At 30.4% G+C, this 22,696-nt stretch overlaps 1 protein-coding gene across 3 annotated transcripts in view; it reads right to left on the reverse strand.

Moving 5' to 3' along the window:
• Positions 1 to 3,545, reverse strand: part of LOC129912345 (zwei Ig domain protein zig-8) — a 312,649-nt gene extending 309,104 nt beyond the window's left edge. For all 3 annotated transcript variants that reach the window (XM_055990562.1, XM_055990561.1, XM_055990563.1), the window contains exon 1: positions 1,272 to 3,545. In XM_055990562.1, the coding sequence (XP_055846537.1) occupies positions 1,272 to 1,308 (37 nt within the window). In that variant the 5' untranslated portion in view covers positions 1,309 to 3,545. The remainder of the gene's footprint in view (positions 1 to 1,271) is intronic.
• Between the last annotated feature and the right edge of the window lie 19,151 nt (positions 3,546 to 22,696).

The raw sequence follows: 22,696 nt of genomic DNA on the forward strand, positions 1-22,696 counted from the left end.
TAAATTCTAAATAAAATTGTAATGCTTTGATGAAATATATGAACTTAAAAAATATGTCAATTTTTGAAAAACGTCAAGGTCATATTTCCGTTCCGTTTTTTGAGAAAAACTAAAAACTCAGTTTTGTTAGAATCAATACGTACACAAAATTTAATCGAAATCGTTAGAGCCGTTTTCGACAAAATTGCAATACCTCGAAAACGTTATATGGGACATATGCCTTATATGAGATATTTTAATTTTTTTTTTAGTTTTTTTTATTTGTTAAAATCAATTTTTTTAGTAGATACATTTATTATAAAATAAGATAATAAGATACTCTTTCATGAATTTTGAAATTGTGAAAATTTTAGTATTTTAACCAACTTGTACCTACCATAAGAGCAATAGGAAAAATAGCTACAAATTTTTAAACAATTTTCAAAAAAAAAAAAAGTTTTGGTTCTGAATATTAAAAAAGTTATAAATCAGAACAAATGAAAAAAAAAAAAATCATAAGACCAATTTACAAAAATTGTTTTGTTTTTCAAAATAAATTTTTTATAAGAAAAATCAAAAATTAGTAAAAATAATATCCTTGATTTTTTTCACCACGATTACTAATTCACGATCTGTACATAATTTTCCGTTTATTTCCTCAGAAAAAAACTCAAATCTTTGGATTCCCCAAACTTAATACCTATTTGCGTTCAGTTTCCATATCTGACCTTGAAATTTTTTTCTAATTTATCTTTATCCTTCCGATTTTTCAACTTTCAACTTCTTTGGAAATTATATCAGAAAAATCTAATCAACTGTGGAGCTGACAAAAATTCATTGAAATATTCTACGAACATCGTGATTTCTGCTTATGATTTGAGGAAAGTTTAAAACTTTTATAATTTTCTCGACGATTTATTGCAGAAAGCAAATTTTTTTTTAAATCTTTTTTATTTTCTAATATTTGGAATTATATCTCTTTTTGAAAAGAGAAGTAAAGACAAATAAAATTGGTCTTATTTCGTTTTAAAAATCGAAATAAACCCAATTCATAGATTTTGTTTTAATTTATTTTTAAATCCTTTTAAATCAATTACTGTTTAACTTAATTCAAATATTTAAAATTGTAAAATCTACTACCAAAGTGGTAACCTTCCATTTCAACCCCCTTTTTCAAACCCCACTTAGATACATCTATTTGTCAATATTGTATAACAACGGAAAGACTATAACATTGAATAAATTATGTAAATATTTATGAATAAAGTTAAATAAATACAACAAGAACTCACTTGTCATATAGAAGAATAATGTTATAATTGCGATCATGATGACAGCTCATGTGATGCCTATCTTGTCCTTCGGTGGTTGTTCCTTTATGTTGTTTTGTGTTGTTTTTTGTTGATATTTATTTTTTGTAATTTTCCTTAAAGTTTCTCTTTTTTTTATGATGGTCGTTTTATTTTATTTGGTCAAAATAATTATTATTTTCCGTCAATAAACAGAATTACAACAAATATTTCTGTTTCATTATACTCGTAGATATACAATTTGTTTTTTTTTTTTTTTAATTAGTTGTGTTGTCCTGTTTTATTTATATGTTTGTCAGAATATATTCCCAACTGACATGCGATTTATAATATTTTTACATGTAAACAGAAGAAGTAGAAATATTTGTGTGTGGCGAATGAGGATGTATCCAATTTCATTTAGCGCAATTAAAAATGATTATTTCGTGATTTTTAGCCATAAAACACCAACTAATTACACTTTTTTTTCATAATAAAACATAGGTTATAACTGACAAAGAAGAAGGGCACATCCTTTTTCTTTTTTTTTGAATTTTTATACACCTGCAAAATTTAAATCAGATTATGTCGAGCAGCAGCAGGATAAAGAGGATGAGAGCTCACACAATTATTATGTCTTCACTTATATGAACCATCACCACGAACCTATTATACCATTATAACACCCGTCAGGACCTTCTATATCGTATCGTCCTTTATTCACGCTATATGTTTGCTCACTTAATTAGAAAGAATATTGCATTATTCATTTAAAACTTTTTTTTTCATTTTCATAGAGAAATATACTAGATTTTTCCTTTTGCACACAAGTACCTACATGTACAATATTATTCTAAAGGACGAAAAAAAAAAAACAACAACAAAAAAACAAAAAAGGTATCAAGGATGTCAGTGGAATTTTTTAGCGCGACAACGATGATGACGACGACGACGAACAAGTTGCGCGATGAGAGAAGGAAAAGGATATATCACACAAAAAATGGTAGGTTTCTAGATGAGTACCATATCACCGACAAACACGAAGACTAGTTACCGAGCACCAGAACGATGATGAAGATGAAGGATTACAAGGTTACAAGGATATCAAACTGTGATGTGACACACGGTGGGAAATATAACTCTTTTTTTTTTTCTTCCACTTTTTTTTAATTATTCACACTCTCAATTAATTAAGCGAACGAGAGCAAGAGCGCACTAAAATTGTTGCAGGGCATATAGAAAAAAAAAGGATTTTTTTTTTCTTATTTCACTGTGGCGGTATACTAAGAAAATGCATTTATAATTTTTTTTTTTTTTTTATTTTTTTTTTATATGACAAAATTTTTTAGCCTGGCATATCCTGTGGCATTATGCTGACATCGTCATCATAATCATCATCATCAGCATCATCTTTAGAAGCATCAGCATCGTCCTTGTCACAGTCATTGGTTTAAAGTGAAAATGACGCGACGCTTTTTACCAGCTATTATCGCGCGTTGTCAACTATATAGCGACACTTCTTTTTTTGTTATTTTTTTTTTTCTCTTTAAATCCTTATACCAGTTTTATAGGAGGAAATATCTATACACTCAAATGGAAGCTATTAACGGAACACTAATTAAATAGAACACATGGCCAAAAGGACATTTGGGAAATGTGATTTATGAATTTTATATAAAATTTTTACTTTTTTTTAAATGGAATGTATTGATTTTCCGAACTAACACAAAATCCGTTCTCAGGAAACCATTGAACCCTTAAGGGTTAATATATAGTGATAACAATTTTGCCATAATTTTTTTTATATCCCCCAACACAGAATTTGGCAAAGACAAAATATTTATTTCCGTAACCGAATTACGGAATTTTTTTTTCAAAAAAATCCCTTTTCGGGAACGTGCAACAGCCAAAAAACCGTTATCGCTGCGTATAATCAAAAAACTGCTACGTATATTTGCGTTCGTTGTCGTTTGCTTTCGCTTCGCGTCATCGATGAGAAAACGTCGCCAAGATACTGAATCAAGAACCTGATGTTTTGAGTTGAAATTCTCGAAAACTCACAGATTGTGTGTATGATGTGGATGCGTGTGGAACGTAAGTTTTTGAATTCGCCGCAAAAATTTCAAAAATAGATTTTATTGACGCAGCTGTACGTAGCTCTATTTCGAGAGAGTAACAGTGTATAGTAGGTCAGTTCGCAGTTCAGAGTTGAGTATTGATAAAAAAAAAATTGTGGAACGTAAGAGAGAACATGCGCTTTTGAGGTGGAATTTTGAGAATTTTTGTGGAATTTTGAGTGACTTTTTTTGTATATTTTTCTGTTGTTGATTGTCATCCATGTTCGCCTTGATATTGGAATATATATTGACCAACAACCATTCACTACCCGAATGTTGGGTAAATTGAGCTCCAAAAATCCGAACGAGAGAGAGCGATAAGATAGGTACTCTTGACAACTTTTTTGAAAAGAAGGCACATCTCAGTGTTTCTCAAAGCAATGTGAGAAGTGTAATGGTCAGTTTTAAGAACATTGTGAGTGGATCCTTTGATGGAACAATGACTATGAAGTGAAGACACATACGAAAAGAATGGCGCACATCCTTCTGTAGGTCATGCATCTTTCTATTTTTTTTTTTTTTTTTGTCTTCTTGGGGAGGATATTTTTTGTATATTTTATTTTTTTTCTTATTTTTGCTGAAATGTCACATATTACGTTCATTTATTTGAAAAGATTCTCTTCGTCATCGTCATTTTGGATTTAATTCATTTTTATCCTAGCAAAAATCCTTCTAAGGATTTCTCTATTCAATAATAAATATGAATTCTTTTTTTTTTGTGAAAGCATACCAAACAGAGGCAGATAGAAGGTACCCCCAACTGTGTGCTTTTGTCAGAAACAGACAAGTTTTATTGCACAGAAGAAAAAAAAAATAGTACACAAATAATAACGCAGGATAAGGCATACAAAAAAAGGACGAACAGGAGTTATACGGAACAAAAAAAAAACGACCATCTAAAAGCTATTACTATTGCCGATGGTGGCAATATGATGATGGAAATGGTAAAAATGGTGGTGGTGGTGGTAATATGGGGTTGTTGGAGGGTGGGTGGTTCAATATAGAAGAAAACAGAGCCATGACGAAGCGAAGCAGTACAGCACAACCGGCTTTTGAACGACAGGCATTTGTGAATCTGTTTGTTCATATTCAACGGGAATATATCGGGATCGGGAGCAGTACCGATAGAAATAGAAAATAAAGAAGAAAAAATATATAAAAAAAAGGACTCGCACCACTACTCTTCACTTTACTATACACAAAAAAGGAATACAAAAATATAAAAGGAATGGAATGAAAATATAAAAGAAAGAAAACAAAAGAGCTGAGCAGAAAAAAATGGAGCTTGATGATGATGGAAAAGTGGGTGGGTAATTGCTATTGGTTATGATGGCGTGGAATAAGAGGAGATCTTTTTGTGGATTTCAAGTAGGATAATTATTGTTCGAAGGTGCTATACTATAGTATAGAAGAAGTAGAAAAGAAAAAGAAGGATAAGGATTATCCATGAGTTCTGTGTGGTGTTCTCTAGATGATGCTGATGATATTGAAGAGATGGTGGCGGGTTTGTGTTTTAATTAGATAATGAGTGGATTTTTAGATTGTGTTAGGTTTCAGGTTTTAACATCCATTATCCTTTTGAATATACCTAGAAATAAATATATAGGTATATAGAAAAAAATCTAATGATAAAATAAGAAGATGGGATGGGTTTTTTTTTTTTTTTTCATCTTCATGGATTAAGGATTTTGGATTAGAATGATTAAAAAAAAGAGTGGAATGATAAAGATGTTAAGTATTATTAATAAAGAATTTATTAATGAACAACTTTGGTTTCTCTTGTGACGAAATTAAAAGTTAATTAAATTTTCTTTCAAGAGAAAATTAAAGAATTTTTTGTTCAAAAGGCTTCAGCAGGTGTGTTAGTACCTATATTTATATGAAAGATTGGTGTTTGAAAAACTGTGGTGTGAAGGAAGAATACATACAAATGTTACAATTTTTCCCTTTGAAGACGTCAGTCTTCAAGATTTACGAGAATGTTGTATTAATATAAAGAAAATCCCTACACTGTGTTTCGGTGTTGTCGTTTCCAGAATATTTGTGATCGTACTGTTGTCCTAGAAGTGGTTTTGAGATATAAGTTTGTATATTTGGAATATTTCGTAGTAATGTCTTCGTATTTCTCCACACTTTTTATTTGACCTCTTAAAGCTCATACCAAAAAACAAAAACTTAGAGACGTTAGAAACTATATTCCTGTTGCTTTTATAATTTTTTGAGTAGGTATAAACTCGGTCTTATTTAATAATTAAATTATCCCACGCCTCTTTCCCCCCCAGATACCGCACGCGCTGGGGTCCATTTACACCGAGTATGATGGCACTTGCGGTGGCTAGTCATATCGGCACTTAAATTAGAGTTTTTTGAAGAAAAAAAATAAACACGAGATAAGAGCGGGGCTGCTTATTACAAGCAGATACAAAATGTAAAAATAAATATGTAACTATATGGGAGCATGGGGAAACATACAACCATATAGAAAAAGAATTAAAATAAAGTATTAAATAAAGTTAAAATTTAAAAATAAGTAAAAAAAATTAAAAAAGTGTAGAAAAAAAAACAATAAATAAAATAAAAAAGCATGCTTATGCACTTGTTAGATCAGTAAAAAAAATAAAAAGTCCAGTTTCAGTTTCTCTTTTACTATTTCACTATTTACTAATCTTTACTAATCTTTAGGTCCAAGAGGGCTATGAAATACCATATAGTAGGTTTTTTTGTGTGATCTTGCTGTTATTACAATCAAAAATATTACAATTTTTATTAACATTCCTTAACATTCTCGTAATCGGTTCATTTTTGCCATAATCAGTTCTATGAAGAGCTTGATGAAATTGCGGGGTCGTTCTGAGAGAATAGGAACTTACGTTAAAACTAATTTGCTCGAGGAGGGTGGAGTTTTCAATTACATTACATAAAATTTGGTGTATGAAAATAACATCGGCAACTTCGCGACGTTTTTCTAAAGATTGTAAGTTAATGAGTTGCAAACGTTCTTGATAAGGGGGCAAGTTGAAATTATCAACCCACGGAAGTCCTCTTAAGGCAAAACGGAGGAATCTACGCTGTACTGCTTCAATTCTCTTGATGTGGACTTGGTGATAAGGGGACCAGACTTGGCTAGCATATTCAAGTAAAGGCCTCACAAACGTGGTATAAAGTGATTTCGTAACGTAAGGGTCAGAAAACTCTTTAGACCAGCGCTTGACGAAACCTAAAGCAGAATTAGCCCTAGATATAATATTGTCATAGTGGGATCTGAAGTTAAGTTCATTATCACAAATTACACCCAAATCCTTAATGGTTGTTACTCTTGAAACAATACATTCATTGATAAAATAGTCACGTGGTGGAGGACGGAGTCGTTTGCGGGAATATGTGATTGCTTGGCATTTTTCAACATTAAGATCTAAGTTATTTTTCTGACACCAAACAAAGAAATTGTCTAAATCAATTTGCAAAAGCAAAGGGTCGTTTGACGATGAAATTGTCCTAAAGATTTTCATATCATCTGCGTACGTAGAGACTTCACAATGCTGAATGACTGATTCTACGTCATTGATTGTCAAAATAAAAATTATGGGGCCTAAATGACTTCCTTGTGGGACGCCCGACTTTGCAATAAATGGATCTGAGATTGAAGATCTAAAAAGTACTTGATATTTACGATTATAAAGGTATGAATTCATCCATTGAATAAAACCGGGAGGAAATCCTAGAGCTTTAAGTTTAAACGATATAATTTTATGTGATATTCTATCAAACGCCTTGCTAAAGTCTGTAGCAATGACATCAACTTCGTTCTTATTTTCTAATGATTTCAAAGTGTACGATACAAACTCGGTTAAATTAGTGGTCGTAGATTTGCCTTTCAGAAAACCGTGTTGTCTGGCTGAAAACAATGATTTACAATTAAAATATAGTGTGTCGAAGATAATACTTTCAAAAAGTTTTGGGATGCACGATAATTTGGCAATTGGTCTATAGTTAGCAATATCACTTTTGCATCCCTTTTTGTGAATAGGGATGATGAATGAATCCTTCCAGATTGATGGAAAAAACCCTAGAGTTATGGATTTTTGAAACAGAGTGGCAATAGGTGAGGCTAAATGGGCTACACAATTTTTTAGTACAATCGCGGGCAAGCCATCAGGACCCGATGAGAAATCATTCTTAAGTTTATGAATTTTTTGTATCACGTCTTCAACAGTAATATTAATTGATACTAAAGATGTTTGGTTACAGTTATTCATGTAGGTGAAATAGTTACTATCAGGCACAAAGTTACTATCAGAAAACGCAAGACTGAAAAAATTGGCAAATAAATTAGTTATAACTTTAGAATCACTAGAAGAGTGATTTAAATAATTTAAGGTATTAGGATAACCGTCTGACTTTCTTTTTAGATTAATAAATTGCCAAAAACGCTTAGGGTTTGAAATTAAATCAATTTGCATTTGATTGATGTAGTCATCGTAGAGAAGTTTTGAAAGGCTCGAAAATTCATTGCTTACATCCATATAAAGAGAAAAATCCATGTCTGATCTAGATCTTAAATATTTCTTCCATAGAGCGTTTCGGGAGTTGCGTAGAGAACGAAGCTCCTTTGAATACCATGGGGGTGAAGAAGACATATTTTTCTTTTGTGAATATGGTACTGACTGGTAAAAACATTCGAAAATGGCTACGTAAAAATTGGTGGTTAAACTATCGATACTATCGTTGACACTATTTAAAATAAGATCAAAATTTATATTACTTAGAAGCTCATTCAGTTTGTTAAAGTTAGCCTTCCGGAAATTAAAGCAATATTGTTTTTCAGACTCTACTTCTGAGTTACAATGTTCATAGGCGAAACTTAAGCATAGTGGTGGATGATACAGGTCAATAGTTGAGAGAATAAGGTTACTTTCCTTTACGATGCAGTTATGAGCATCATTGGAGAAGATCAGATCGAGTTGCCTATTCAAGTTATTTTTTATATCGCTAATCTGAAGTAAGCCGCAATCAGACAGATTATCAGTGAATAAAGTTTCTTTTTCGGTTGTTGCGTTAGTTGCAATAAAATGTGAGTCATCATCGGACTTTGACCACGACAGATTAGGAAGATTAAAATCACCTAGGACCAATAAGTTATCATGAACTTCAATAGTGTCATCCAAGAAGTCAACTGCATTAATGAGATTTTGATAAGTTTCGATGGGGCTGCAAGGTCGCAAATAGCAGCACATAATATAAATGTTTTTTCGCATAAGTTTAATTTTTACACAAATCATTTCAATGTTTTCGGTATTAGGAATTTCAATCAGAGAACTGTCGTAACTAGTGTTAACAGCAATAAGAACCCCTCTTCCAGACCTATTCCCTAATTCTAACTGACCATCTTTACGGTAAACATTATAGTCTGATGAAAAAAATTCATTACTATTAAAATCATTAGTTAAATTAGTTTCGCTTAAAGCAAAAACATCAAAAGGAAGCTCTTGCGACTTTAAGAATACATCAGAAGCTTTGGAGCGGAGTCCCCTTACATTTTGATAATAAAGGGACAAGCATATTAGTTTTTTGGAGCTGCATTTAAATGGATTTTTGACCCTTGTGTGTTTTTGTTTACAAATTCTTGAATAAATGTGTTATCAGGCCATGATGAAGGGTGCATCAACAAATTAAACATAGGTTCGGGAACTGAAACTTTAAATGATGCTACTCTTCCATTAGACCTAGTAATGTTTTTACATTTCACTAAGTTTAGGTCATTAGAAACGTTATTTTTAATAAGGACAGACTTAATGTGATCTAAAATGTCTGTATGAGATGTTGAAATATCAAATTTAGAGATAAATATATTTTTGGGACAGGGTACAACTCTAGGTTGAAATATGTTTACTGGAGAATTAGTATTAGCAATAGGCCTGGTTTTTTAAAAAAGGTCCAAATGACCAACGAAAAAACATAAGACAAATTCTCTTATAACAAGAAACAATGAAAACAACCCCTCTCACGACAACTAGTATTCGAATCATAAACAAGGGAAATTTTTTTGAATTTTCGTACGCATTAATGCTTTCTTAAAATTATAATAGCTCGGCTCCCGTGGGTCGTAGAAAGCTAAATTTTTTTTTAAATTGTAGATAATTTAAAGGACTACAATAATATTATATTTTCTTAGCCAATACTCGCACCGTTTGCAAAATAATAAGGCAAGAGTTTGCTAAACAAAAAAACGACTTTGACTTAATATTACTAATTTTTTATTTGTTTCAACAAAAAGATTGTGCACTAAATTGATAGAAAATGTTGTAACGAACAATTCATTGCTTTATTTTTTGCTGTAGGACATTCTGAAGTCGAGTTATTCCCAAAAAACGATATTTTTGGGTGTTTTCGCACCGGTTTTGCATGCGTTCATTTATCAATAGCTCGGCCATCTTTGGTGATAAAGAGCTCATTTTTTCTGTAAAATGCAGGACATGAACAGGGCTACAAAATAGGTTAGAAAAATGTCAATCATGATATAAGCTTTTTTCGAAATAATGACAAAAATGTGTTTTTTTACAACAAGAATTTGACTTTAAATGGCTGCCATTTTATATTTACTCACTCAAATACAATGAAATTACATACAACGATAGAAAATATTATAAGAAAGAGAATGTATGTTTATTTTTAGGTCTACGATAATCTGGAGCAAAGATATTAGCTTAGAAGTAAAATATCCCAAAAAATGCATTTTTGTGAATAACTCCGCTAATAAGAATGATCAGGTGGTGAGAAATTGGGTTTAAGCCTTTTAAATATACCCCTATTGATCCATGAAATAAAAACTGACAGTGCCTCTCTGCGCAAGGTGAGGCCCTTTTTTCCGACGCTTTGACTGGAGTAATAGTCAATCAAAAATGTTTGTTTTGGTCTATTTATTACTTGAGTAAAACAAAAAATGGGAAAATAAAGATAGGTTCGATTGGTCATTCTTTGTTTAATATTCAATGGAAAAAACTTTTTGAGCCCATCATTTTAAAGGAAATTTAATCTTCCGTTTTTATTTAGAGCAATGCATATGACTTTCTCAGCCTGAAAAAAATACCATTAAAAAAAGAAAAAACTCAAAAAATATCTTTTCTTGACTTATTTTTCATGTTTTTTTTGGTAGGTACCTACCTATGAAATTTTTTTTTTCAATTTTTAAAAAATATTTTTTCGATATTAAATTTGATCCTCTACAACAATTTTTAAAATCAATTTATCAAAATTATGCTTTGTTTACGAAATAGGTAAATTGAAAAAACCAAAAATAGGGCTTTTGCACCCCTATCGTCAACTTCCACCCTCTCATTTATCCTTATAATCCATTCAACGTTTTCTGAAATCAAAACTCGTGAACGTTTTAGTTAAGACATAAAATCAATAGCCTGAAATCCTGGATTTATTCTGTTCTTCAAACTTATAAAATTTTTCAACCCCTGTAAATTCGACATCCAAAATAATTTTTTTGTTTTTTTTTTTAACTTGGAAGATGTGTCTACGCCTAAAGATGAAATTTGCATCAAAAAGTCAATTTCGGAAAAAGTGAACTTATTCCGTTCTTACAACTGACGATTCAATTGTTAACTGGTCAAAAACGTTGTTCTATGGAAGTTTTGACTTCGAATTACAACAACTTTAAATGGTTTTTTTTAGAAAAATTTTTTTTTTCAAAAACATTTTTTTTTTTTTTAAGAATTGGAAAAAACAAATCTATGATATCTCCAAATCTTAATTTTTTAAATAACTAATGATTTTTTGAAGTAAATTTCAATTTGAGACTTCGGGAAATTTTAAAATTTTGTAAGCGATTTGACAAGTTGTAAATTTTTAATGGCGTCTTTAATTATAATGGAGAGTGATTAAATTGGCCCCTAAATTCAATTTAAATCACATAACAGCAGTGTAACATAATTTATTGCGAATTTTTTAAACTACGGCGTGATTACAAATATTTGAAGTGAAATAGCATGGGGGTTGCTTGAACAATAAATTTAAATGTCATACCAAACTATTGTATGAATTATTTACAGATTTTTGGCACTCATAAAAAAAACATTAATGAATTATACGTATAAAACAAACAACATTTTTAAAACCTTACGTTCTTTAAAAATATTTATTTTCTATATATTTTTCGATAGCTTTCACTGTGCGAAATCACGTTTTTTTTCGAATTTTTTTTATATACTTTCATGAAGATATTTCTTATAGCAAAATAATCAAAATATCAAAAGCCATTTTCGATAGACATTAAGAAATCATTATTTACAAAATTTCAAGTAAAATCGCTCATCCTGTTTGAAATGAAAATACTATTTTTAAGTTTTATTTTAATCTAGGATGTTCAGCATTAAAAAAAAAATCACCGAAAAGTTGATGTTCTTCCCGTTAGCCGAGCTTTTTCCTTAATTTTGCTCGGGGATAGAGCTGTTTTCGACGCTTTTGTCATACATTTTCATTTTTTCTGAGATGTTAAAGCTTCTATTGTTCCTCCTTTGAAGTTTTTTTCGTAGGAGGCACTGTTTTTTAAATAATTTCTTTCAAAATAGTCACTTCATCCTATTTTTTTGGCAATGGGGCTTATGGAAAGACCTTTGGAATCCAACGCGTCATTTTTCCCTTATTATTTCGCGCTCAGAACTTTTTTTTAACAGATTTTGAATGAAAATCACTAAAAAATAACTTCTTGATGCTTAATCTTCCAAATTTAATCAAATCAGCGCAATAGATCTCGCCAAACTAACTTATTTAAGGTGTGCGTCTAATCATGTGAACCGAAAAAAGCTGCACTTTTTCTTACATCACAGACAAGAAGGACTAAAAAGTACCGTTAACTTCCACTCACCCACTATTTCTTTTTGTTTTTCTATTAAGAACTAAATAACCATTCTAATAAATAAAATTTGTTTGGTTATTCTTGCACACGCACAAAAAAAATGAAATTTATGTAAACGAAAATTGGTGCGTCTAACCATTAGAACCGCACTGTATTTGCGACTCTTAAACAAAAAAAGGAAAGTACCAATGTTGAATTACATTAATGAGGTATATTTTTCTTTAGTCAGCGCATATGCTATAAAAAAAACAGAATTGGCATTGTTCAAGTATAATGCTAGCAGAATTAAAAAGCAGAATTTTGAAAAGCAGAAAGAAAAAAAGCAGAACTTTGAAAAACAGAATTTTCTTTAAAAAAGCAGGATTTAGAAAAGTAGAATTTTGAAGCCAGAATTTTGACCCGATCCCCATTTTTTCGTATGCAAAATAATAAATCGTGACAGTCAAAATAATTTTTACAAAATATATATTTTCAAAAAAAAAAATCTGTAGTATCAGATAAAGATTTTTCAATAAAAAATGTTACACATACACCACAGTGACCCTCCAAGTGAAACTAAAAAAAATAATAAATCAGATGATATTTGTCAAGAAATAAATTTCTGTTTCAATCGGCGGAACTTAAAAAAAAAATAAAGAATTTTCACTTAGTATGTTTGGTGTTCAGAAATTATAATTATTGTTGTTGGTAGGCTTTAAAATTGTTTTGGTCTAAAAATTATCGCTAAAAGAGAATATTTCTCATTAAACTGCATCAATTAAATCAGCTTTATTTATTACCTTTGTAATATCTCTGTTGTTAATTAAGATATTTCCAAAAATTTTTACAATATCTGTTTTATAAATTCTAGAACTTTAAAAGATTTGAAAATAAATAATATTAAAAAATTAGGAAATACCTCATTAATGTCATTTGGTGAAAAATCCAACAAACATTTTTTTTTGTTAGTTCCGATTTTGACTTTATTTTCCACAGTAAAAGCAATGTTTTTTTACACTATCGTAAAGAAAAAGAATGCGTTAACAAAATTTCAAAACTCAAACACATTTCTACTTACTTTTTTGATTGAAAACTAAGCCATTTTTCGAACAACAAAATATTTAACATCATAAAAAGTCAGTGCTATCTTTGAAATATAAGAACGTAGATGTTTAATAAATGTTATCATATTATTCGAACTACTTTTTGTTAAAGGTTAAAATAAAATGAAATAAAATTGGTTTGTGGCATAATTATCAATATTTTTCAGGTTACGGAAAATACATATTTTATCGTAACAAAAGTTGTAGATCTTCCAAATAACTTCAACTTTAAACTTTAAGTATTTTATTTAATAAGAGTTCTTATTTTACCAAAAATCGTTTTTTACCCACGCCCTACAGATCCAATCGATTTTTCCCTTTTTTATTTTTCATCCCTCTTTTGCCCTCTTAAAGGTGTTTTGGCAATAATCTAATATTAACAAAGACTGTTAAAAAACAGTTTTTAACCCTTGTACCTATTCTTTCGGGTTAACTAATTTTTCGTTTTTTATTTAAACACTCAAAAAATATTCGAAATTTAAAGTGATTATTCTTTTGTTTTAGTTCTTTGTCGTACTTAAACTAACTTAATTGAAACTTTGAAATCTATGAAAGATGTCAATATGTTCATTTTTATTGGCATTGAAACTAAAAGCACCAACTTTTTCAAACTCTTAACAAAAGAATGAAAAAACCTGCAACTTCTGAAAAAAAAAACTCCACCTGTGATACCTACCTCCTCTCAAGAAAACATTAAACAAGGGTTTTGTTAAGACTTGACATTAATTTCAACGGTGTCTTCATTAGCTCTAACTTTCCCCCATCCCCTTATATACCCTTCCTACTATCTACAAATTCGTATGTTAGTTGGCCATAAGTTTGCACACGTTTTTTCCCATCACAACATCAGCAAAAATAAAAGTAAAAAAAAAAACAATTTTACTCTCTTTCCAACTAAAAATTTTAAACTTTGCCAAAAAAAGTTACTCCAGCATATCCCAGGTAATGTACCAAAACGTACCTTAAACGAAACACGTTTGCTGATACAGACGCAAGGACGACATCGTCGACAAGAACGAACGAAAAACAAGAAGAAGAAGACGAAAAGACACGGACGTGGGTTGCTACTTAATCGTATGTCAATAAAGAACCGTGCAATAGTGCATAAGAAACACAGGACCAAAAACCATTGCCGATGTGAGTAAATGAACTCAACCCACTTCTTGTTTACTATATTGACTAAACGTGTGTTTGTGTGCGTTCACTCCTACACAAAGTTGGGAATTAAAAACTTTCACCAAAGAAACAGCAAGTTTTCATTTTCATCTCTATTTTTTTTTCCTTAGCATATTTTCGTGTGTCCTTTTTTTTCTTTCTTATATCATCTACCTGTGCTCCTGTGTGCATGTCCTGGAAAAAGGAATTTTCCGTCAACTGGATTTAAATTTTAAGCAACAATGATCCATTCATTTTTATTGTGAGGAAGCTTTTGCCTGAAGGCTGCAGTCGGCATGAGTCATTAAGGTCTTCAGCACGTTCATTTTTCTCGTGGATATACAAAACAAAACAACAACAACAACAACAAAAAAATACTTTCAACTCTCTAAGAGTACATTCCTCCGGAAGAAGAAAAAGTACCGAAAAAATTTATAATAAATTTTGTGCAAAAAAAAAAAAACAAAATAAAATTAAGGCACGCAAAAAATGTATCAACATTATGTGAGAAAGAGAGAGAGGGAGAGAGTGAAAAACAGCGAAAGACGATATTTTATTTTTAGAGAATTCCATTCTTTGCCGTTTGGTTTGAACTTAAAGTAGGAGTTAGAATGAAAAAAAAAAAAATTAACCACTCTTGGGAACGGAATGTGCGCCACAATTTTAACATGCATGACGCACAGTGTGCGGTCGACTTATACCGCACTCGTGTCACTTTTCTATTTAATTAAAATCGTGGGAAAGTTGAGTTATTATTGCTTTGGGCAAACTTGAAGTGCTCCTTCCTGGCCCGCCTGCGTCTCGATATGCAATTTTTAAATTTTGGTGTAATTTATGTGGCAAATGGGAAATTTTTAACAGTTGATTAGCTTTTACTATACAATCTAGAGCGTAGCTAAGCAGGGGTTCTTGGAGGGATCTAAAGCCTCCAAAGAATCGGTATTGGCTTTCAATTTTGGGAAGAAACAGCCTAGTATTTGCTTAAAGGAAGATAGGATAAATTTAAGGATCCCAAAAAACCCTAAAAATTATTCTATTATTTTTTTTTTTCTTGGTACCTACCTAGCTTTTATATCTGATTTTAATTCACCGAAACAGGTTCCCTTTCAATACAAAATTTTCACAACGGCTAAGTTTTTTTTCGCCACCCATTCGTATTTTCACCAACAAAAGTGCCATTTATTAAGGCCATTGTTCTAATTGAGTGAACTTTTTGGCAATGGCAAATGATAAGGATGTTATTGTATCTAGCTTTGTCCTGGTTAGTATACATTTCTCCCATCGATTTGTGTGTAGGCGTATCTTTTTTGGGGGGCCTAAGTACTTAAGCGTTAGGTTAATAGGGATTATTTGTCTTGTGAACTAATTTGTCGTTGTATTCTTATTAATCACGTGGATTCTATGAACCCACCTGAAAAAGTCCTTTGGAATTTTGTATTTAATTTTAGAAACAATTACAGGTGGTAAACCCACTTGTTATTTTAAACACATAAACAGAGCTCAAAGGTTTGAGGATAATATTGTTCATGAATAAATATTTTTCACATTTAAAAAGACAAAATCGAGTTTGAAGATAATTTTGTCAGGTACAAGTACAAAATGTGTGCTCTTTTAACGATACAAGAATTGTAGTCTTCTATATCTATATATAAAAAAAATGAATTTAAAGGTGATGGAGCTAAGTTAAATTTTTTCCATTTTTTTTTTTCAAGAATGATTTTTTAAGGTTTAACTTCTACCACGTGTGAATTGCTCACATGATTTTTTTATGACAATTTATAAGGAATTTTATATCATCTGAAAGCTAAATTGTTTCAGTTCAAAATATTTGTATAGACCATATCCATAAAACATCTACAAAAAGAGCTAGATTTTTTTAAACCCAATCAATTTTCATCAAAAAATGCAAACAAAATCAATCTTTTTTCTCTTCTAAGGATACATTTTTCTCACTCTCCATTAAATTTAAAGTCTCCATTAAAAATTAGAAAACTGTCAAGTTGCATACAAATTCTAAAATTTTCCTCTTTTAATGACGGCTTTGAATTTAATGGAGAGTGAATAAATTGGGCCTAACACCATTAAATCAATTTTTTTAAATAACAACTTATTCAAAATTTTAAATCATCTGAAAGCTTATTATTTCACCTTTTATATGACGCTTCAATCATATTTTTACGATGCCTACAAAAAAAGTAAGATTTTTTTAAGGCCAACCATGTCGAAACTTTAATTTGAGATAGTGGTACTTAATACACTGCTCTCTAATCATCGACAACAGATTTCCACAGGTGTTTTAATGTATTTTTCATGTTTTTCAGTTTAAAATTGTGTAACTTGTAGAGCACGTACGGTTATGTGTGATATATCAAATAAAAGGTAATATTATCAGTATACGTACTAAAGTTAAATCAAATTTGTATGTAGATCAAAAGATACCTTGTTTAGAAAAAGAACATATTTTCACCGTTATCTGAGGGTTTTGAATATAAAATTAATTTACACTTCGTACAGTTATAGTTTGTTCTATTACCTATATACTGTATAAATTTCAGCCATCTATCTATTTAAACAAAAAAGGTACGATCAATTGATTTTTCCTGTCGCTTTTTCGTTTCATTGTGTTTCAAATTACTACGATACTGAAGAAGTTTTCACTCCAAAAATATTTTTTTTATAATTTTAATTTAGAAAATGATTAGGAATGATAAGAAATATCTATCTCTAAAGTTTTTCATTCGAGCATTCAACGAAATATGTATACTAAAATAAATCAAACACCATATATTTCCACTATCAGAATTTTTTGAGAAAAACTAAATTATACGGTTTGATAGGTATAGCTTAGATCATTGCTTACACCAAATTTAATTGAAATCGTTAGAGTTATTTTCGAGAACAATGCAATAAATCGAAACATTTATATGGGAGGTACAAGTTCTAGGTGAGATATTAAAACAAAAAAAAACAAGAAAAAAAAATTACGAAAAAATCATCTGTACCAAATTTCAAGAAAATCCGTTCACCCGTTTAGACTGCAGCTTCATGTAAAGATGGACGCCCGGCACATAGATCGACGGATGTCATGAAGAAATCCACTTTTTTAACGATTGTCGATTAAAAAACCTCGAAATTTTTTTTGACACGAAACCAATTCTTGTCAAGTAAAAATATTATTCTAAACGATTTATTACACTGGTCTGCAAAAAACAAAAAAAAAGTCAGGAGCAAGAACTTTGTAATGTGATTTTAATTGACTTTGCTACAGATTTATTCTATCACGTCTAGTTTTTGAGCTACATTCATAACCATTTTCGCTATAAACTCCCAAAAACTAATTTTCAATTGAGTTTATTTTGATGTTTAGTAAAAAATATATATTTTTCCGTAATATGTTGCATTTTATAAGTCCAAATCAGATGACACAAATTGGAATTTAGTTAAAAAAAACTATTCATTATTTTGAAAAGAAAAAAACAAGCAAGATTTTGAGATATTTATCATAAATTTCTTTTTTCAATATCTTTGAGAGAAAAAAAAATAATTTTGCAAAAAAAATAAAATAAATAAATTAAGGACGTTTTAATATGGCGTTATGAGATTGCATAAGAATTTTTGCAAAAAAAAATAACTTAACGGTAATGTAATTCGACATCAAATGCATCCAAAAAATCACGTTTTTGACCTGTTAATATATTCAAGTATTTCAAAAACGTGACGTGCCAGTGAAATTTTGAATTTGGATTTAGACCCAGCACACAAAACTCCTTTAGAAAAAAGGGGATTCGTTCATGCTCTATTTTTGATGCATATTTTTGCACTGCAGAAATTAATTATTGTTGGCCTACCACTAGAATAGTTTTGACCAAAATTCTCGCGATTGTTGATACAATTTTTCACTACATCGTTACTTCGTTTTATTTTGTATTGTTATTTCCTGATTTGAGGTCGCTTTAAAATCTTTATCTGTGGATATTTTGACCCTTTTGGCCTCAGTCATAATAAATTTTAAGACCAAATTTTTCAAGTTTTTGAAGTGAAAACTTCTTTAGTATCGTAGTGATTTGAAACAAGATGAAACGAAAACGCGACACGACTTTAACTTGTTATAACTTTTTTGTTTTAATAGATAGATGAATGAAATTTGTACTGTAGATAGGTAATGAAATAAATTATAATTGTACAAAATTTCAATTAATTTCATATTCAAAATTCGGAGATAACGGTAAAAAGATGTTCTTTTCCAACACACGTTATATCTTTTGATGCTGATAATATAACCTTTTATTTGATATATCACACATAACGTTACGTGCTCTACAAGTTACACAATCTTAAATTGAAAAAAATTTAATAATACCTCAAAACACCTGTGGAGATCTGTTGACGATGACCAGCTACCAGTGTAGGAAGTACTCAGTCTGGAAATTTGACATGGTCGACTTTAAAAAATTCTAACTTCTCTTGTAGACATCTTTGAAATAAGTGTTATGCATCATTATACAAGGCGAAACAATAAGCTTTCTTATGGTATAAAATTTTGTATAGGTTGTCAAACAAAAAAATTGATTTAATAGCATGAGAACATAAAAATAAATGTTTTTTTGCTTTTTGGATGAAATTTCATCGAGTTTAAAAAATTCTAGCTCTTTTTGTAGATGTCTCATACACCTGATCGATACATATATTTTGAGCTAAGACAATAAGTTTTCAGATGGTGTAAAAATTTGTATAGATTGTTAGGGAAAAAAATGGATTTAATAGTGTGAGAAGATAAAAATACGTGTTTTTTCGCTTTTTACTTGCGATATAGGTACTATATATCAAGTTATGCATTCGTACAAAAAAAAAAGTTGAGATAACATTTTTCCATGACATTACGATGGTAGACAATGCCAAAAAAGTGGGTCCCGGAAGTCCGTCTGTCTGTCTGTCAGTCTGTCAGTCTGTCAGTCTGTCAGTCTGTCAGTCTGTCAGTCTGTCAGTCTGTCAGTCTGTCAGTCTGTCAGTCTGTCAGTCTGTCAGTCTGTCAGTCTGTCAGTCTGTCAGTCTGTCAGTCTGTCAGTCTGTCAGTCTGTCAGTCTGTCAGTCTGTCAGTCTGTCAGTCTGTCAGTCTGTCAGTCTGTCAGTCTGTCAGTCTGTCAGTCTGTCAGTCTGTCAGTCTGTCAGTCTGTCAGTCTGTCAGTCTGTCAGTCTGTCAGTCTGTCAGTCTGTCAGTCTGTCAGTCTGTCAGTCTGTCAGTCTGTCAGTCTGTCAGTCTGTCAGTCTGTCAGTCTGTCAGTCTGTCAGTCTGTCAGTCTGTCAGTCTGTCAGTCTGTCAGTCTGTCAGTCTGTCAGTCTGTCAGTCTGTCAGTCTGTCAGTCTGTCAGTCTGTCAGTCTGTCAGTCTGTCAGTCTGTCAGTCTGTCAGTCTGTCAGTCTGTCAGTCTGTGAGTCTGTCAGTCTGTCAGTCTGTCAGTCTGTCAGTCTGTCAGTCTGTCTGTCAGTCTGTCTGTCTGTATAAGGAGCTACAGCCTAAACGGATGGACCGATTAATGTCAAACTTGGTATGTAGCGTTATTCTGCGACTCTCCAGAGGAATTTTTGGAATTAATTTTTTTGGACCAAAAATAACGGTACTTGTCATATACCGATTTTAGTAAAATTGAAATATCTCGAAAACGGCTCTAACGATTTTGTTTAAAAAATTCAAATGTTAGTTTTAAGCTAAGGTCTATCTTTCAAAGAAAAAATTTTTTTTTGAAAATCATTATTAACGGTACCTGCCATAGAACCGTTTTTTTCAAATCCGATTATCTCTGAAACTGCTTATTCGATTTCAACGAAACTTTTTGTGGCGAAGCATTTATATAATTTAAATATAAGCCAAAAAAAAAAAAATTTTGAAAAAAATAATTTTTGGATTTTTAAAAAAATGTTGAAAATTTTTTTTTGAAAAATCAAATTTTCGAAAACGGGAGATTGAACTTTTTTGATATTTTGTTTTTAGATGTTGATTAGTGATTTCTACCAAATGACATACCAATTTTATTCTAAAACTTTTTTTCCAAAAAAATATTTATAAAAAATTAGTTTTTTAAAAAACGGCTCTAACGATTTTGAAATTTTTTTTTCTAAAAATGCATGTTAATATATCAATCAAAACTGCATACTTGTTTTGGAGGGCAATTTAATTTCAGATTTTATTTAATTTTTTAAAAAAACGAATTTTTTTTTTTTTTTTTTCCAAATTTCTATATAAAAAGTCTTAAAAATTTAAGCAACTTTAACTCTAAGAGCAAGTTCGTGCGACCCAGTCGTGCATTTTATTTTGATGGAAATTGATCGAGTTCAAAAAATTCTAGCTCTTTTTGTAAATGTGTCATAGACTTGATCGATATATACATTTTTAGCTAAGACAATAAGCTTTCAGATAATATAAAATTTATCTAGGTTGTCACATAAAAAACATGAATTTGAAGGTGATAGAATAAAAATAGGTAGATTTTTTCTATTTTTTTTTTTTTTTTTTGCAAGAAAAATGATTTCTTAAGGTTTCACTTCTACCACGTGTGAATTGCACACATGATTTTTTTTTTCTTACTTTATGGATACCATGTTTGTATATTTCTTTTTAAAAGACAACAGTTATTTTTTGTATTTATAGAAAAGTTTTAATTGTTGTCCTTAATCCTTAATTAAAGGCCATTGGAAAATTACAACTCTTTATCTTTACCTTTATGAAAAAATTCTAAATTTAGTTCAAAACAAAAATTATATTTCAAATATTCAAATTAATGGCATTCAACATTGATTGGATTGACGTCACTAATCATTCTCCGTTTCTAGTTGATATATGTATGTAAAATTTCCACGCACACATTATATTTTATTAATTGATTGAAAAAGAAAAATCGTTTTAATTTTTCATAATTAATTAATTTATTTAAGCCACAAAAAGCCACACACTCGATGACATATTGATTAATAAATTTGATTTCTATTTCCTAAATAGTTTTCATTAAACATTACATATTGTGAGAATGAGTCAAAATTAAAAAAAAAAAAGAAAAAAACCCAAAATTAATGAAAACATTTTTTTCTCAAAAAAAAAAAAACTTAACATTTTTGTCAAATTAGGTTCTCTCAGAAGCTTATGCAAATTAAATGAATACAAAATAAAAACCTTCTTATACAGTTTTCTTTTATATCTTCAACAAGACAGAATGGATACAACAAGAGAAGAAGACAAAAAAAAAAAATAATTGATGTGACACTTTGAGTGACCCTTTTTATGCTTCAAATCCCTTACAAGTCGCATCACAATCCCTACGATTGAAGAAGATGGAGATTTTTTTTTATTTTGTCTTTTCGTTTATGCCAGATCTTACGCTCTCTTACCATTACAATATAATTTTAAGACTTTGTTTTCTAAAATATTCACTATAGACACCGCATGCTGTGCATGAATAATTTTTTATAATAAATTTAATTTTGACCTCGAAAATTTTTTTTAAAACTTTTTCTCCCCAAAAATATTATATAAGATTTCCCACTTATTTTAAAAATATCCTTAAAGTACCTAAGAGTTTATAAGCGCAAGATATGGCAGCCAAAATTTATTCACTTCAAGTTTTATGAGTGTGATTTAATTTAACTTCACATACAAGAAGGAATTTTTTTTTTTATCTAAGGACTTGCAGGTCCTTAAGCATTAATATTTTCAACAGCTCGATTAAGCTTTTCAAAAAATTACAATAAGGACATTTTTTTTTAAAGACACTAAATTTATTAATTTCACAAAACTTTTAGCCATTTTTATTTTTCTTCAAAGGATATCGAAAAGTTATTAGGGTGACCCAGAAATAATTTGATTTTTTGCTCTTTAAGCCCTCCGGAAATAGTCCTTTTCTAATGATCACCCTGTTTATTAGATTTCGAACAACTTCAACTTTTATTATTGCGTAGTATAATTTAATTGAAGGACCAAAAATACATCGAAGAAAAATTTCAGAAATCATCAGAGAGTTGCCAATATGCCATACTCAAGTGAAACAGATGAGACGACGAGAAAGGAGTAAAAATGATTAACGGATTTCCATGGAGAAAACTTTAACATTTACTATATCATACTAACACATACACAAACATATAGGACAAAACCCTTAAATAACATTCGAATTCAATTAAAGGACGAAATATGAGAGAGAGTGAAGCAAACGTTGAGTCTCTA

Source organism: Episyrphus balteatus, chromosome 2 (assembly GCF_945859705.1).
Source record: "Episyrphus balteatus chromosome 2, idEpiBalt1.1, whole genome shotgun sequence".
NCBI lineage: Eukaryota > Metazoa > Arthropoda > Insecta > Diptera > Syrphidae > Episyrphus > Episyrphus balteatus.